This window comes from Micrasema longulum, unplaced genomic scaffold, assembly GCF_059751315.1.
Source record: "Micrasema longulum isolate JH-2025_06_02 unplaced genomic scaffold, ASM5975131v1 h1tg000170l, whole genome shotgun sequence".
NCBI lineage: Eukaryota > Metazoa > Arthropoda > Insecta > Trichoptera > Brachycentridae > Micrasema > Micrasema longulum.
This window is the reverse complement of record NW_028277375.1, coordinates 178,986-198,674: the sequence shown is the minus strand read 5'-3', so window position 1 is coordinate 198,674 and position 19,689 is coordinate 178,986. Positions and strand designations below refer to the sequence as shown.

At 34.2% G+C, this 19,689-nt stretch overlaps 1 protein-coding gene across 3 annotated transcripts in view; it reads right to left on the bottom strand.

Annotated features, from left to right (window-relative positions):
* Nucleotides 1–15,538, bottom strand: part of upSET (SET domain-containing protein upSET) — a 42,038-nt gene extending 26,500 nt beyond the window's left edge. For all 3 annotated transcript variants that reach the window (XR_015825445.1, XM_088242835.1, XM_088242836.1), the window contains exons 1-3: nucleotides 15,297–15,538; nucleotides 3,775–3,902; nucleotides 398–2,268 (exon numbers count right to left, since the gene is read on the bottom strand). Coding sequence is in view for 2 of the 3 variants with exons in the window: in XM_088242835.1 (XP_088098961.1) it covers nucleotides 398–2,268; nucleotides 3,775–3,816 (1,913 nt within the window). In the remaining variant the exon portion in view is untranslated. The remainder of the gene's footprint in view (nucleotides 1–397; nucleotides 2,269–3,774; nucleotides 3,903–15,296) is intronic.
* Nucleotides 15,539–19,689: the final 4,151 nt, after the last annotated feature.

Sequence of the window (19,689 nt, the reverse complement as noted above, 5' to 3'; positions counted from 1 at the left end):
TTGTCCCAACTCAACAGGACTTTGGTTTCATGGAGTTGGGATTTGTGTCTCAATAAATGTTACATAAATACATTTTTTATATAAATTAAAAAAGGAATATTTACATTCTTACAATTTACCTAAATATTTCAGTTTTTCTTAGAGTCGTAAAGAACTCTGTTAGAAAGAGGAAAACAGTTGTGGTAGTTGGGTTTAAACCTCTGACCTTAACCATAACTCTTCAATAACATAATTTTTTTGCTCATAAACCAGTTTTATTAAGGCGTGCCAAACTGACAGGGCACTTTTTTTTAAATGTCTGCTTCATTTTTGTAGATTTTAGTACTAGCACAATACTTGGGTGACAGGAATAGTAATAATTTGTAGTGTTTTGAATAATAAATAATGCATTACTCACTGTAACTGCTTCCACTGATCGCGCTGATCCATCGTGTGGCTGTGGTTATGTCTAGATAGTCGTCGAGCGTCAACAGAAGGTTGCGACGATTGCTGGGAGAATGTATGATGACCTTTTGGATGAGAAAGGGATTGCAATATTTGAGCTGTAAGATTCTGATTAGAAGACACACTATTTTGATTGCTCTCTATTCCTAGATAGCTTTGGATATATCTAACAGAATTATCTGCACCATTCGACGGTTGGAAGTAATTTGTTCTACTTTTCTGTGCTGAATAGGAGGAAATCATTTGGCTGGATGCTTGCTGCAGCATTAATCGTTGCGAAGTATTCTTACTATTTTGTATACCAATACTTGCAGACAGATTCTTCGGGTAATTGGTTGATTTTTTAATGTTTGCTTGATTGAAATAATTAGTAGATCCTGTTGACCATGACTTCGCATGAAGGTGGTGGGACCCTTTACTTCCTATGCCAGTTCTGGAAGGTGGCAAAGTTTTCAGACCTCCTTTAATATGAGTAGGCGTATTTTGCTGCTGTACAATTTTCACAGGCATTGGTGAATGAATATTTTGAGATTGAACTATATTTGGAAATGATCCAGATCTATTGGATACTTTTTGACTATATTGAAAAGAGCTGTTCGTTTTTAATCCTCTTCCCATAGACTGTAAAGACATTTTGGGACCAGGTACAACTCTGGACAGCACATGACTGTGTGTATTGCCAGTTGACAGCGGATTACTATTGGGTTTGCTATTGGCCAAGCCGTTGTTGGATTTGTTCGCAGGTTTATTTGTCGCACTTTTCATTTGGAAACCCCCCGATGTGGTGACTGATGCACCTCTAGTGTTTCCATGGCCACCCTGCATTCTACCGCTGCCACAAGAGTTGCTAGCCGAACCTTTGCTCGATAATTTATTGTTGAGTACAGAATTATGCACCAATTGCTTAGAATTTTGAGCCGATGTTCCAGTATTCAGTTTGCTGATGTCATTAGGACTTAAATAGTTAGTATGTATAACACCTTTCATATTAGAAGTTATGGAGCCATGCTTGGGAATAGTTATACTGCTGAGTATTTGCACCTTGGGAGAGTATTTATGGTGAGATACGGCATTGCTGGAGTTGGGGCTAGATAATAGAGGAGTAGTGAAATGTTGACCCGAACTTGCGAGAATAATTTGAGACACGGTGGTGGATGGTCCTTCCATTTCATTTTGTATTCCCGCATCTTCATTAATGGATGAGGCATTTGAAGATATTATTGTAGGCAGCCACAATGTTTGATTTCCACTGGAAACACTCTGAACAACATTTTGTATAGCTGTAATATTCCCAACAGCCGAGCCGACATTCAACGTCAACTTGGGAATACTTTCCACGGGTTCCCAAGCATCGTCAGACCCGGATTCGAGTTGCCCATTGTGAGCATCATCTTTCAGGCTGTTAGAAAACAAGGTCGTATTTTCAGTAGTCGCCTCTTGTGCGGAGAACTGGTTGGATGAGTTACAACGGGGTTGTTCCGATCCCTCTTCTATAGAGATCAGATCGGAGACTCGGTTAGAAGTGTCTCGCTCCTCTCCCTCTTCAATGGAGAGCAAATTGGAAACTTGGTTTGAATGTTCAGAGGGTTCAATATCATCGTCAATGTGGTTTAAATTATTATCTGAATCACTTTTAACATATGATTGAAATTGATCACTATCTTCTTCGTAAGGAATACTCGAGTCAGCAGCATGTAAATCACTGGAGAGCACTGAAACTGGACTTTGGGTACAAGTATCCATACTGTGGTGGTTGAGACCGTTCACTAGTAGTAGGTCCATCGGGGGTGCCTTGCCTTCCCCGGCGGCGGCCGGTCCGCAGTCCTGGAATTAGAATAATATCTGTAACTGTCAATGTTATTAACCTTACCTTTTTTCTAATAGAAAAATATTTTAAAGATTATAAATTTGAGAAATCATCGGAATATGATTATCACAAATTCTTATTCCTAACTTTGGATGTCATCGGTTTATCTTGATAATACATTATACTTTTACCTCATACCTTCTCAATTTAATTTCTAGACTCTTTTTATAATTTTTCAAATGAATACAAAGTTTACTATCATTATTACTTTCAACTTACACATTTTATTACAAAATGCAACATATTTTTCAAATTTATATCATAATATCGCTTTGCTATAGATTCACTTGTTTTTAATTTTATTCACTACTACATAGCAGGGGCGAATCGTCAAAGTAAGCGATTATGCACAGCTTACCATTATATTTGACTTTAAATTATAATAATTTATAGTAACCATGTTTATGGGAAAATATATAAAGTAATTGTTATTTATTATAAATCACCGTTTATATCTTTCTACAAAAAAATATCTATGAAGTGCGCCCAGCGCCAGCGCCCAGTCCATTCTCACTGTACGATAAAACTAGCCGATTACCTCAGCTTATTCTTCCATACAAAAAAGTACACTGTATTTTTCGTCTTTAACCCAAGTCGGCTTTTTTAGTACTAAAACAAACTTGCAGATTACAAATATTTTTAGAAGATTCTCTATTTGGAAACTAGTATTTCGAACCTTATTTCCGAAGGACTATTTTTCTTTGATGGGATACCGTTGACATATTATGTATCACATAGGACAGGTGCCGTTCGCAGTGGCCGTTTTAGGCATTATTCATTTTAAAAGAAATCGGCCAGTGCTCAAGTCTTGACAGTACTGTCAATGACAGATCATAATGAAAATATCTGTTGAATGTCATTGTGGTATGTGTTAATAAACTTTTGTACAAGTTTAGTATTCTAATAAAATAGTGTTGATAAAAGCTACGCAATATCGCGTGGTTAGTAATAATTGTTGTTTGAGTTGATTTTCACAGAACCACAGAAAAAGTAGTAATTTATAATAACATTACTTACATGTTATGTAAGTACTTATATGTAGTACAAATTAATGAACATTTTTAATAGATTACCTATAAAATAAATCACGGCTCGCCACTGCTACATAGTATTCTGTGTCCAGGAGAATAAAAAATACAGTTCTGATTGTAAAAAAGGACCAGAACTCTGGACAAGCGTAAAGTTATTAGCTGGTGAATTTGATTTTTCAGATCGTTTTAATTGTACCAAGTACCAATATCAATAAGTCGGAGACTGTAAGCTAGCTACCTATTTTTTAGAAACATACCGACAAACACCTAGTATACAAATGTTTAAGAAGTATGAAAGTTCAATAACAGACAGAATGATGAATGTTTACAGCGTATAAATTGATTAGACCTCTATATCCCTTTCTTAATTTATTTATTAATCTCTGTTGATAGATACTCATTTACTAAAATATTTGCATATCCATTACTTACCAGCCGGGACTCTGTATCATAATCTCCTTTTTGAGCAAACATACTGCCATCAATTTCATTTTGCAGTGTCCACCGCTATCGGATCACAGACACCCAACAGCAGCTCTGTTGAGTGCCAGCACTTCTATCTGTAAAGGAAGATCAAGGAATTATAAGTTGGTTTTATGTCTAGTTTTATTTTTGCCCACAATTGGCCGAGAGATCCTTTTGCAGTATAATGTTGATGCAATAACTTAATTCTACGATCTTCTTTATTTGCTGATAAAATTTAAATGACTCAGAGAATGTATTTATAAATGCGGATATATTTAATTATTAAGATTAACAAATTAAACAGGGATGGAAAATACCTTAAAGAAGGGAATATGGAAGTCTAGGCATTTACAGGGCTTATGAGCTGTCATTGGATGGTTTAAGTGGCCACTTTACACATGCATTCGTGAATAAGGATTTTAATTTGTATTATGGATAACTAATATAGCGCATCCAAGATTCCAATTAACCAAGGCGGGTGTAGGGTCAATATAATGAGGCCAAAAAGACAGATGCATTTAAGTCCGCGGGGCTGACTTATTGAGTATCATGTAACAATCGGCCATTTTAATTGCTTACTAACCAAACTTTTATGTAGATATTGAAGATATCTGGAAATTTTTTGTGGTATTGCTAGCATTATTTTGAGTGAGAGATTCTTCTTTTTACATTTAGACTGCGCTGAACAGCAAAATACAAATTCTGAAGCCCATAGGGCCGATATTTATAGGTGCCTAAGATCCTAATCCACTAAGGCCCGAAGCCCATAGGGCCGATATTCATAGGTGCTCGAAATCCTAATTAACTAAGGCCCGAAGAGCTGATTAACCGAGGCGTATAGGGTCGATATTTATATTCCATTTAACTTATCCGCTGGGATTCAAACCCATCTTCTTAATTCTTACTGCACCTCTCCGCAGGGCCACTTGGCCCCTCCAATTAGGACTGGTGCCCATTACCAAGTCCGAGGACAATTCCATATTGCAGAAAAGAAGACCTGTGATTTTATTCTATGGAGTGGACCTAACCAACCTCTCAAAACCGAATATATAAACAGAGATTATAATGTGTGGAAAACCAAAATAGATGAAATATGGTGAAAACAAAATTTCCCTATCGCCATGGTTATTGCGTTTTTATTTATTTGGTATTGGCACTTTTATTTTATTACTTTATTTTGTACTGGTCATACATTTTTTATGTATGTCTATCGTACTCAATGATTTTATGTACCAGATATTATTATTTATGTATTGTATTTATTATTTTATGTATTCTGCATTTTTTTTATCTAGTTCTCCTAATCATCCCATTTAATTTGTGTCTCTTTCAAAAACTCCAGTGAGAATTGTCTTGTTAAAACAAATAACAGTGCAGAGTTTGGTGCGTGTTAATTAACGTAATTCCTTATCGCGTGTGCAGTTGAGGTATATTCCGAATTCTCAAAGTTATCCATAATAAGAATTTTAATTGCTTCTGTTTGATTAAACCTGTGTGACTCTATGTTTTTTTGTTGTTGTAATAAGTTGTCTTTGTAACTTCCGAGTAAATTTTATTTTTCATGCGAAATGTATACCTTATTTTATTTCCTTATTTATTTTAAGAAAATATGATTGAATTAAAATAAATAAAAAGGCCTATTTGTAAAAAAAAAATAAAAATTAGGGTACAAAGTTTTACTTTTATTGTTCAAATGTTAGTACTATTACCTAAATTGTTTCAAGTTATTAGTTTTATTAACCAGTCAGCCTCGTGTGATGGGCAATGTGTACCATGTATCCCCTACCATGCACGAGGTTTTAAAATATACCTATATAATATGTATACATTTTTACACAATAATATTTCAAATTCCCAAGATTGGAACCTGAAGCGTAAGACTGATGCAGTGCCTTAAGCACCATCAGATATGGAAAGGGAATAGCTAAAAACCCATGAAATTGATTTCTTATTTTTGGCTTCACCAGCACTGACTTTTTGATGGCATTGTGGTTTTATATTTTATTTATTTATTTTATATAAAAAAATAGACACAATAATTATGTTTGTAATAGTGATGCCATGCCGCCACTTGATCTGCACGAAGGAAAACAATCATCCAGGGATACCAGGAATATAATGCTGATCACTAGATAATTTTCTATTATATTAATAGTATTTTATTTCTGAAAATGAAATGATCCTTAAATGAATGATTGTTTTAATAATCCGATATGCTTGTCTGTTTTCTTCCTCGATTCTTTCAGACACATTTAAAAAATAATTGTGTGATTTATTTGAATAAAATAATATTTTTTTTGCATTGAAATATTTGCTTAAATTAAAAAATTTACATATTGCATAGTAACCAATATCGGTCACTACAAGGCAATGATATGAGGTTCGAACTGTCAAAAAACACCCTGTTAATTTATTGACCAAACAAGTAAAGGAACAGGGAATTGAGATTTCACAACGCACAGTGCAGAGACGCCTTAAAGAAATTGGGTTGACTTCTCGTCGTCCTGCACGCAAACCCAAGTTAACTCCTACAACAGTCAAGAAACGCCTGGAATGGGCAAAAAAATATAAAAAAATTACAGTACATGACTAGAAAATGGTAATTATAATTTACAATTCTAAATTTCAAATATTTTATTTGTTTAAGTAGGTTTTATAACATTTCTTTGTTGCTTTACGTTTGCTTTTCGGATGAATCAGTTTTTCAAATAATGTCTGATAAATCGAGTTTTGTCAGGAGAAGAGTACGGACTGTATTGTGCCAACAGCGGAACATCTTCATCTATCATGATCATCATCATCATCATCATCATCATCATCATCATCATCAGCCGTCTCTTGTCCAATGTTGAACATAGGCTTCCCCCTTTAGTCTCCATATTTCCCTATCCTGAGCCAACCGCATCCAACCACTTCCTGCAACTCGTCTTATGTCATCAGACCACCTTGTCTGAGGCCTGCCGACACTTCTTCTACCCGTTCTGGGTCGCCATTCCAGGACTTTTTTGGTCCATCTAGAGTCTGTGATTCTGGCTATATGACCAGCCCAGCTCCATTTCTGGTTGGCAGCCCTATGGACCACATCGGCGATCTTTGTTCTCGCTCTAATCCATGTATTGGTTTTTCTGTCTCTCAACGAAATACCCATCTATCATGATATGGTTCGTTATTAACTACCAGGGCACTGGAAGACTTCAAATAATCAAAGGAACAATGAGGCAAGACGAATACCGGGAAATTCTCCAAGATAGACTGTTGCCACAGCTGTCACAATGGTTCCCTAATGGCAAAAATTACATTTTTATGGATGATGGAGCACCATGCCATAACGCCAAGTTCATCACGAAATTTTCACTAGACAAAAAAATTAATGTTTTGGATTAGCCTGGAAATTTTCCGGATATGAATCCATAGAGAATGTTTGGGGGCTTCTCAAAAGAGAAATGTCTAAAAATGAAATAAATACCAAGCAACAATTAACGGAAAGATTATTTTTAGTTTGGAACCACAATGAAGATCTGCAAAACACGGTAAAAAGCTGTATTTTGAGCGTGCCGCAACGAATACAAGCCGTAATTGCAGCAAAAGGTTATCACACAAAATATTAAAAATATCATTTAATTTTAATTACTATTATTTTTTGTGTATTAAATACTTTTATTTTAATAAAAAAAAAAAACTGTGTATTTTATTTATCCAAGCTCTAAATATAAAAAAAGCTCATAAACAGAAAAATAAACCACAAAAAATCAATTGTATGGAGAATTCTCGGTTTTTCCATGTCTAATAATATGGCAAGCCACTGTATATGTATATCACAACAAAGAACCAAAAAGCGCTAACAATAAAACCAAATATTCCCATTAAATTGATGCCTTCAATTTCATTGTGTATTTTATTAAACACTTATTTTAACGAACTTATATGGTTTAACAATAAAAAAGTCAAATTTTGTGCATTTTGAAATGATTTTGAACTTATTTAAATAAGTTTTTGTTTCGGCTGAAACTAGAACCGAAGCCGAAATTCGGTTTCAATTTCGGTTAAAAATCTTGTTTCGGTCGGTCACTAGTTAAAAAAGATACATTTTAAACTATGCAAAAGTATGCATGACTTACATAACTCGGGTCAGTTTAGACATAACTAGGGTCAGTTTGGACCCCTATGTATACCGATATGTGACTTAAAATATGTATACTACTAGTCAGGTGTAGATGTTAACCAATTCAATAACAGTAGCATTCAGTTTTACAAAGAAAAAATATTATATGTGTTTACATTTACATGTAAATTATATTTTGGTGGATAAGCATTGCAACCCACAACTTAGTCATTAAATATTATTATAAAAAGAACTAATTTATTAGATGGAACAGGTTATCAGTATAGGTGAGGTGATTAGGTCAGGAACAAAGAATTGTTTTGTTTAAGTAAGAACAAAATTCAATATGTGTATGCTGAAAAATAAATAGTTAACAGAAAAAAGTAATTAACAATGATTTGAGTGTGTCCAAATGTTTGTAGACAGGCTGGATTCTTGATCGAACTAGCTGGTATAAGAAGCATAAAAATTAGAAAATTGTTTTCAGGCGTTGCCTAGTAGATGATTTGGTTCAGCCGGATGAATCTCACGAACGTGATAAAGGTCTCAGCTCTTTTACTTCACAAAAGTCAACAGATGGAAGAGTTGAGGAAGTGTGGATGTTCAACGTGGGCAGAATGGTGAATGTTACACGGTGTGTAAAGTGGCCACTTAAACCAGCCAATGACAGGTCGTAAGCCCTGTAAATGCCCAGACTTCCATATTCCCTTCTCAAAATGTTTTCCCTCTATGTTGCAAAAAAATTAGAAGAAAAAAAATATTTATTCTTCGGCAAAAATATTTTACGGAAATTTACAGCAAAAATATTGTCCCCATAAAAAGTTCCTACGCATAGTGCTAATTTATAAAAGCAACACATTTTACTGACGTAATTCAAAAAATACAAACAAGGTTTTCTTTCGATTTTTTTTTCCCTGTTTTATTTATATATTTATATATATATATATATATGTGTGTGTTCCTGCTCCAACGCATGAAGACAGTAAAGTTAATGTGCGGCGTACGGCGTACGGCGCGGCGCAGTGTAGAGGCCTATTCTGGGTGAACACGGGCAGTGATTCTCTTCACCCCCCGCCCGCCTCGCGCCGCCCGCCACCCGCACCCGCCAGACCGCGGCGATCGTTCGCCGCCGCGCCGACGCGCGCGCAACATCGACCGACCTACCAACATAATGTAATTGTAAACTTAACTTGGCACAGTTGAATCAATCCTGCCAATAAAATATAGACCGTTTTGATTATTTTGATATGAGAAATAATTATTCAAAAATTTCGACAGTAGTATATCAGAAATGATGGAACAACGTCTATTATATGGATCGATGTTATAAAGTGACGATACTCGCTCCGAGATAGTAGTAAATAATGGTTTTGCCTCGCTTTACTTCATTGTTTACCGGGACCTAGCGGTAGTAGCTAGTCTAGTATCTAGTACCATAATAATAATAATAATAAATGAGAGTGCAGGGTGACCATAAGTTACATACGTATTATTTGCATAATAAATTTCATTTTATAATTACATGGCATAGGTACCTACCTGAAATTTATTACGTCAACCACCATAATACAATCACGTATTAATGAAGTTAAAATTATGAACATATTACAGCAGAGATGAAGAACATTTTAGAGGAGGTAATATAGAAGTCTAGGAGTCTAAAGGGGTTAGATGAATCTCACCCGCATAAATAAAGGTTTCAGCTCTTTAACTTCACAAACATCAACAGATGAAAGGATCGAAGGAATATAGATATTCAAATATGGGCAGAATGGTGAATGTTACACAGTGTGTGAAGTTGCCAATTAAACCAGCCAACGACAGGTCATAAGCCCTGTAGATGCTTAGACTTATATATTTCCTTCTCTAAAATGTTCTTCATCTCTGTTGTGATATGTTAATATAAACAGCTCCCCAGGGAGTTGAATCCAGTCCCTGTCTACAAAAATTTGCTTGGGAATAATGAGATACTGTTCGGTCATCACGGGACCAATTATGGCATTCAGCATATGACCAGAAATCGGGATGTTGAATAAATTTCACAATCTTGATTATTTTATTTATTTATTTATAAACGGACATTGTCCATGTATACAATATATAGGGTTTAAATATTACAATAAAAGAATACTTTAAAACAAATAAAAAAAAAGAAAAGAAGCATTGACAAACATAAGGGACATCGAGACAAGATCTGGACTATTTATTTAGTGCTCGTTTAAATCGTTGTAAACTAAAACCAAAAAAGTCCTGATCTTGTCGTGAGTTAACAATACGACAAAGACGGGTCATTGGAGAATTAAGGTCATAGTTTGTTCTATGCTGATCGATGAATAGTACTTCATTGTTTCTCAACCTACGAGTCAGAATATTAAATTTTACTTGTTCCCGTAATGATGGAACATCGATTATACCATTTAGTATGCCGAACATATATATTGAATCAATATTAGTTCTATGTTTTTGTAGACTAGAAATATTTAACATTGACTCTATATCAGCATAAGAACAATTACCTTTCTATTCCAAGCATTCAAGCTACTTTTCGAAGCAAGTAATGTTGGACTGATTCAATGTGATGTATGCAATGAAATAGAATGGAGACCAGACCACGGAGGCATCTTCTAGAAGAGGACGAACAGTTGAGCAATAAAGAGTTTTGATTGTACGGACATTAGTAAAATCAGAGGATATTCTGTTAATTTCAGTGATTTATTTACTGTATTATCTATGTGCTCGTTGTATGTCAGTTTATAGTCCAAAACAACTCCTAAATCTCTGATGGACTTGACTACATCAATTTTGGAGTTTTCTAATAGGTACTCGAAGGAAATCGGTTGTTTTGTTCTATGAAATAACATTATTTTGCATTTTTTAATATTTAGTTCTAATTTATTGACCTTACACCATTGGTTAAAAGAGTTAATGTCTGATTGAAGAAGAAAACAGTCTTGTAAAGTTTGAATTATTTTGAGAATTTTGTTGTCATGTTAACATATTTTATCAAACAACTTAAATATCCGCATTGTTAATTTGCGGTGTATTATAAATATGTTACCTTTATTATTTGTCATACATGACTTTGCTATTTGTTTTAATTCAGGTTTCGTATCAACGTGTAGGAATCGGACTATGAATATCAGTTGACAATTTGTTTATTTATGTAAAGTCTATTCTAAATCTATTCTTTGTGTAAAAAATAAATAAATCAAACTAAACTAAAATTGTGTATTCTTTAGAAGTATTAAATAAAAGTTCCTCGGCTCTAGACACAGTTTTTTTCCATGCCACCGAGACTTTGCGCTAATTTAAAAAAGAAAAGTTTAAACATCACAATCTCTTTACAATGGAAGACTATTAGCAGAAGCGTGAATCAATAAACCATTTCTGTGTTTTTAATTAAATATGAAGACAAATTGGACTTTAACCCCCTGTTATTTTAACAGAACAGGAACAATACCTCCAAATCACACAATACATGTGGTTTAAGTATAAGTCTCCCGTTGAACTTGAAATAAGAAAAAGTCGCAATACTATGCGGGAGTTTTATGACATTCCTAAAAACAGGAGAGGTTATTTACCTTTATAACATCGTCATTTAATTCATTTTGTGCCTTTATATACGAACGAGCATATTAGACGAAGGAAAAGAAAAAAGATTTTCTGGATATACACTTACATACGAACGAGCATATTAGACATATCGAAGGTAAAGAAAAAAGATTTTCTGGATATTCACTTACATACGAACGAGCATATTAGACATATCGAAGGGGAAAAAAAGGTTTTCTGGATATAAACCCATATCTTGAGCTAGAATACCGACATATTGTAAAAATTTAATTATTGATCCAAATTTTTTATTTAATAATTTAGTGATGTATTATATCATTAATGATAAAATTGTAATTTATTAAGAAATAAGAAACTAGTACTTATTCATATTTAAATCAACAAATTCAAAATAACCAACTGGTTTCATCGCTTTCGTGACATCTTCGGGACTGATATTTTTACTATAAAATTGTATAGAAAATCAGTAAGGATAAAGAAATTTATTCCAAACAATGCTTTTTTAAAGAAAAAACCCGGATAAAAAACAGAACATTCAAAACATTTTTCGAACGCACATTACAGTATAGAGGTTAGCTCTTTCAATGACTCATGGCTTCTATTAAGGCGAAATGCATTCCATGAAGTTTTTATTATTTTTTCTTAGATGTTTCCGCTGATTTACTTTTCACTATAACTAATCAATTAATTACAATACTACTATTTATTGTATAAATTATAATCTACAGTTTCTTGGATTAATAAAGGGACACTAAAACTGTAATTTTAAATTTTGTACAAATTATTTAATGAATAAAATAGGAGCAATAGCAAAATATTCGAGTAGGAATGAAAATTGCCATGGAAATGTCACTTGACATAAACCATAGGTGATCAATAATTCCAATTTTAGGCACTGCCAGCACAGAAGTGGCTTATATGAATTTCTTATAGGAATGCAAGTATAATTACAATAATAATGAATGTACAATATTCAGATTATGTTTAAATCTTCGTCCAAATCTATGTCCAAGACTAGATTATACCCCCTACGGAGACAATCAATGAAAAGTATTGTCAGGCATTTCCTAGTACTAAGGTGAAATAATTAGGTAGAATCTCACCCGCATCAATTAAGGTTACGGCTATTTTACTTCATAAAAATCAACATATGAATGAACTGAAGAAATATGTATGTTGAAACAAAGGCAGAATAGTAATGTGATCAGTGATCAAGGTGAGCTAATGACAGGTCATAATCCCTGTAAATGTAAATGCCTGAGCTTCCATACTCCCTTCTTCTTTTCTATTGTAATATCTATAAAAGAGATAATAAATCAAATAAATGTGAACGACGTGGATAAAAGCACAGGCGGCTAATGTGGAAAATGTGTACTGAAACTGATGAATCCGTTAACAAGAATCCAATCGAAGGCATATAAAATCTGTAACACTAGATATCCATCAACACGCGTTTGATTTTTACACTAGCAGTAATTTTCAATACGCAATAGATAGTGTGCATTTGATGTCAGATCAACATTACTCCAGGCCATGAGTAAAGAATGCATATTTAGGACTTATTTAATTGGTATGTAGTTCATATTTCGTAAGAGTGACCATCTTCCTTTGAATGATTGCCGATTCGCTGAGATTCAAATACCAACGCAGTGCCCTATGCACCATTAGGTGTGGATAAGGGATTGATGATGGTGAAGATCATACGTCTTGCATAAGCTTTTTATTAAATAGAAAGCTTCCATCGTGCGAGTTACCACGGAACAGGGTGACTCTGGACACTTTCTCCTAAATTTGTAAGTTTGCGAAGATTCGGGTAGATAAAATAATTTCAACAAGTAGACAAAATGAAATTACCAAAATGTTTGTTCTGGGTTAGTAACGAAGGGTTGACAAAAGTAAGAAATATAACAATTGAATGGAAAAAAATATTTGTTTATTCAATCAAACAATTATTATTTTTAAAACCATTCAAATCATGTAAATCTTTAAAAATATAAAAGGGTGGGTTAGCTAAGAGAGACACAACATAAAACCTCAGTTACAGTTACGCTTGTACAGAATCAAGGAATTTATTCTGTAATTGACAGATCGACCACATAATTGACCGATTGAAATCAAATCAATATTTACCAGTTATTAAAGCACTTCTACCATTTTTCGACTGTATTCAAATAATATTGCACCAGTACACATAAATAACCTTCAATGGAAATATCCACTTAGCACACTCTAAACTTCTTTTATTAAGTTTAAACTCTTCAGTTTCCAATAAAATTGTCTAACCACTATGTTTTTAAGTATTTTTTTGATAATCTGTCCAGCAAAGTACGTTTTGATACTGAAAACTTGGCAGCTGCATTTCAAACATATAATTTACTGCCCTGTAGTTCCAAGATAGCGGTATTCATATTTTGTAAATCGTAATGCTAGATCTATCGTCTTCCAACCTTCCGCTTGTATAAAACGCGGCATGTCCGACTTCATCCCGCAAAATACGATATTTGTATAAAACTTATCCTTAAGGGTTAATGAATAACCTGTAAATCAAATCAGTGAATCAAAAAATATATAATTTTATTGTACTGGCATGGGCATGGGATTAGTGAAAACTTTACGAAAATTCAAGTTTGGCAGACATAGTAAAACTGCTTTTAAATAACAAATTGCAACACTAGCAACAAAATCACAGGTGCACGGGGACAGTCCTTTCCGAGTGTACTGACGCTGGAGGACTGTGCTTCGCGTTATACCCTCCCACGGATACCAGTAATGCGAATCTATATGCCGCTGTCTGACTTCGCCTGCCATATCCGAAGTCACCCCGTTCCAAAGTACTGTATTTTTTTAATACATCAGCCCAGACATAAGTAACACACTATTATTCAGCTCTATCTATAAGGGCAATGAGGATCAATATTATCTAAATTATTTTTATTATTATTATTGGTAGGTAGTGCTGTACTGCCATCTATGAATTTGATATCAAAATGCCTTAAACTGTTTCACTTTAAATGCAGATGGCGGGGAAGTGATACCCACTTATCTGAGGACTATAAATATAATACATTATTATACGATGATGGGAAGCTTTATAATCATGAAACATAAATACATACTACAATATAATAACTCCTAATATAAAGAAGTAAAATATTTTTTTTTAAGAGATGTTCACTTGTTTATTTTTACTAAAACAAAATATAAACACATTTTAAATTATTTAACTTGATTCAGTGAAGATTTATTTTAGTTAAACGTACGAGCATAAATCTCACCAATGTATTACGTTAATATCATTTGTTTATATTTATATCATAAAATTATATCAGGCTTAATCTTACACTACCTACAGACACCGAAGTGTCTGCAAAAAAAACGGAAGACTTCAGTCGGATCCTACTTAAAAACAAAAGGCTAAGAATATAAAATCAAGGAACGGATTTATAACTTAAAAACAAAACAATACTCATAACATCATTAATGTTTTGCAAAATTGAGACGTAAGGCGACTAGCATGTTTGACAATACTGATCTAAGGGGTATGTTATTAACTATGGGGGTAACCTCACAATTGCACAATTCAGTGTTATTGCCTTTGATAATTTAAGATAATTATCATTAAAATCTAAAAGAATTAAGACACGTAGAAGCAATACTAGATGGAAAAATATATCAATTATCATAAATAGATCAAAACGGTTAACGGAATTCCACCCGTAGCTTATTTAAAGAAAAATACGAAGTAAGATAATTACCTGAACACATAAGTAATACAAAAATAAAGATTTCTAGGCAATAAATACAAAACTCTTACCTTTTAATTGACAGCAACACAACAAAAAAATTCTAACATGGATGTAAACATAGTCAAAACACGTAAAAACTCGGAACAATCGGCTTTATTATAATTGTCCGGAGAAGAAATGACGTAGGTATATTCTTTTCAGACTCACATAAGATTACACTTTCGACGAAAAACGATATTTGACAAAACTCTTTCAATCAACGTCGAAAAACATACATCTAAACTAAAGATGGCGGCCATAGTTCATCTATGAACAAAACATGGGGCCTTCACAAAAGAACCACTTTTAGCCACAAACCCTCAGAATACCCATATCCGGTTTCCGGTAACTCCATTTTATTGGAAGGGCGTACAAAATAACAACTTCTGATTGGATGATGTAACCATAAGCATGATACATGCATAGTGGTCATAGAAAAATAAGAAGTAATATCATAAAGTAGACTTCTACGAATTTGTCTAAGGATTGAGTAGGTACTTTGCATTATGTACCTAATATACTAAATAATAAAAATCTATCACACGACTTCCGGATTTGATTTGATTATTCTCATGCCTGAATGTTTCAGACCATAATGCATCCCTGTGATTGGTAGAGTAACTATAGAAAAAGAAGAAGAAAAATTTAAATACAAAAAAAATTTTGAACTATACCTAAGTAAAATGAATTTGCATGATAACGTTTCAAACAATGACGGAGAATAACTTAAATTTAGCGCCCTTGATGGCGAGTAGTAAAACCGGCGCTTTATAAGTTGTCCATAATAATAATTACACAAAACACTTAATTAGTTTAATCGACCAAACTATATATTTTTATTTTTTTTATAAATATTTTGTTCTTATAATTTACGCAAATATTTAATTTTGAGGGCCATTTTCAGCAAGTTGTACATAGCTCACTATTAGAAAATGGGAATCAAGTTGGGGTAGAGTGGGATTCGAACCACGGACCTTTGATCCGTGAGTCCGAGACACTAGCCACGGACCACAACCCGATTTTTTTTCCATTTTTTAACAGTTTTATACATCATTTGACGTTTAATCATCAGTGTAATTAAATGAAGCAAAGTGTCGTCGTTTAAAAAAAAAATCAAAATTAACCACTCTCTAGGGGGTAGAGATGATTTAGAATACCATCCCTGAAAATGTAATCAGTATTTGTAGAAATATGCAGTTCTAATAAAATACGCCCCTTTAGATAAAGATAAACTAATAAAAAGTCGGGTTTTCTTTTCAAAATAAAGAAAATATAGACCAAAGCACTGAGAAATATTACAGGTATTGAAATATTTGAAATTATTATTTTTCACTAATAGCTATTCTGTTGAGCTCAATAAACTAGTAATGGAAAAATATACGAATTTTCATCACGAGTTGATAAAAACTGCAATGTCTGTATTATCGAAGTAGTAGGTGTAAAATATTTTTATTTATCTGATAAGTAGGTAGTTACAGAAGTAAAAAAAAAAGTCATTTATGAAAAGTAAAAAATATCTTTTGTAAAGATAATATATAGTTTATTAAAATGTTAAAAGGGGCCTACATACCAAAAATTGGTTTTAATTTTCAAGAGTTAATTGTCACACAAAATTAGTCTAGATTTTTGATAAACCAAGAATAATGTAATTTTGTCAGAAAACAAAGAACTCTAATAAATGATTTTTCGTAAAAAAAAAATTGTGAAACAAATTAATTGTGTTTTTTTTTTTTTTTTTAGTACTATATGTTTTCTCATTGTCCTTTACTTTTAATGTGGTGTGGAGTTACAGCAAAAAAATAAACCTAATCTTTGTTATTGAAGAAATTAGAAGTTAATGCTATTTACCTTGAATTAGAGGACGAAGCATTTAGTTTCGGCGTAGTAATAATTCAATTTCATAATATTTGAAGTTACCGTAGTTTACCACTTGCATTCAAATACTAGATTTTCATTCAAGGTCAAGTTTTGGACAAATAATGAATACTAAGTGTTACGCATTGCACTAAGTGGCGGCCGCCACCGAGCCAGATTATGTACTAAAAATTAGGGACTTTGGTACGAGTTAAAAAATGTGCTACCTTTCAATAAAGACTAGTATTTGTAACTTTTGGGGGTGGCCTTTTTCCATACCAAGGAATTTAGAATAAGTATTTATTAATAATTCGTATTAGTATAAGAATATTTTTGAATGTCCATTGTTTCACGCTGCTCTTCTACCGCTAGAATGCCGTAAGAATTGGAGGGGGTAATGCCTATATACACGGAGGAAGGAAGATGGATAGAGCAGGCAGGTGGCCTCTTCTACCGCTCTCTCTCTCTCTCTCTACATGGTATGCGACGGCTAGGCTCGCTCGGTGGGTGAATGGTGGGGCACGCAGCGCTAACTGTATATAATGTGTTCTTTTAAAAATAAACACCACTTCTTCTCTGACGTTTGGCTTTTACTCATCTCTACTCTCTACTCCCGACCCGGCTTTCTACTCGACTTCACTTCACTTCGCTTGACGCCTTCACTGCACCCTGGACTTGGATTTCGGACTTCTCTCCCTACGGATTCCTGACCACGGTGAACTGGAAACTTCAACCTGAAGTAAAAGGCCCTTCTGAGGATATCTACGGCCTTGACGAGTTTACTGGGTCACCTAGCCTCCACTGCCTATCAATTTTTTTATTTCGCCAATATCCACTCTACCTCAAACGAACATAAAAAAATTAAAGTTTTAAATTAATTTGTACTTCAAAACAACAAATATTTAAAACAACCTCATCTACGAAAATTGATTCGTGGTTATCTAATTTTTAAGATATTTTTAAAGATAAATTTCATAAAAATCGTTTTCATAAACATCAAGATTTATACAACATCATTTATTATTATTATTTATACAGCTTAAGTTTTTGTTATCATTTCGATTTGTTATTTTTATTTCTATTAATTTTTTTATTTATTTAACGGACTTATGCAGTTCATTCTAACAATGGTAAATACAATTTCTTAAAATTAATACAGGCACAAATAAAATACAATTAAATAAAATTAAATCTAGGACAAAAAAACAATATCGATCCAACAAGATCCGGTCTATCTTAGCGAATTTTAAAATCTATAAAGACTTACACCAAAAAAGTCCAGATCTTGTCTTGAGTTTACAATAAGATACAATCGGGACATTGGTGCATGCAAGCTATAGTTTGTGTGTGTTGATCGAGGAACAGCACATTATTATTTCGCAGCCGGTGGATCGGAACATTGAATGCCACTTGTTCCAGTAACGATGGTACATCAATTAAGCCATTTAGCAATTTAAACAGAAATATGAAGTCAATGATATTTCTACGTTTTTGTAGACTTGAGATTTTTAACATTGACTCCATTTCTCCGTAAGTGTAGTCTCCCCTCTCGAGGCCAATCATGCATGCTACTTTTTTTAGCAAACGATGTTGCACCGATTCGATATGATTTATCCGGCCTACATAGAAGGGAGACCAGATCACGGATGCATATTTTAAAAGAGGACGAACAAGTGAGCAATATAGTGTTTTAACCGTGAACACATTAAAAAAGTATATTTGTAGCTAACGCGCTACCGGCGTCGTGTTGTGGTTCCGCTGCAGTCACTAACGCACACGTCCCGATCCACTGGTTGTAAGGCAGCAGAGGCTAGGCGATCTTGTCTAACTCGTCAGGGCCGGAGATGTCCTCAGAAGGGCCTCTTATTTCAGGTTGAAGTTGCCGGTTCGCCGTGGTCAGGAATCCGTAGGGAGAGAAGTCCAAAATCCAAGTCCAGGGTGAAGCGAAGGTGTCAAGCGAAGTGAAGAAGAATCGAGTAGAAAACCGGGTCGGGGAGAAGCGAGTAGAGATGAGTAAAAGCCAAACGTCAGAGAAGAAGTGTCATTTATTTTCATTTGTACACGTTATATACCGTTCGCGCTACGTGCCCCACCATTCACCCCGCCGAGCGGGTCTAGCCGTCGTATGCCGCGCGGAGAGAGAGAGAGCGATAGAGAAGGCCGCACGCCCGCTCCATCCGTCTCCCTCCCTCCACGTATATAGGCACTACCCCCTCCAGTTCTCACGGCATTCTTGCGGCGGCAACGCAGCGCGAAACGATGCACATTCAAAAATATACTTAAAACTAATTTGTAACTAAATGCCTATTCTAAATGTCTCGGTATGGAAAAGGCCACCCCCAAAAGTGACAAATACTAGTCTTTATTGGAGGGGCAGCTCATTTCTAACACATACCGAGATCCCTAAGTCTAAACATTTTAATATAGCGCAGGGGCGGTCCCTACAAGGGCCGCTTTCCGTTTGACGTCCGTAACAATATTGTTAAGTGTCCTTGGCACGGGAAACCCCAGTGAGGTCACGTTATTATTAATTATAGTTTGTAAGAGAAAAATATGAATAGTAAAATG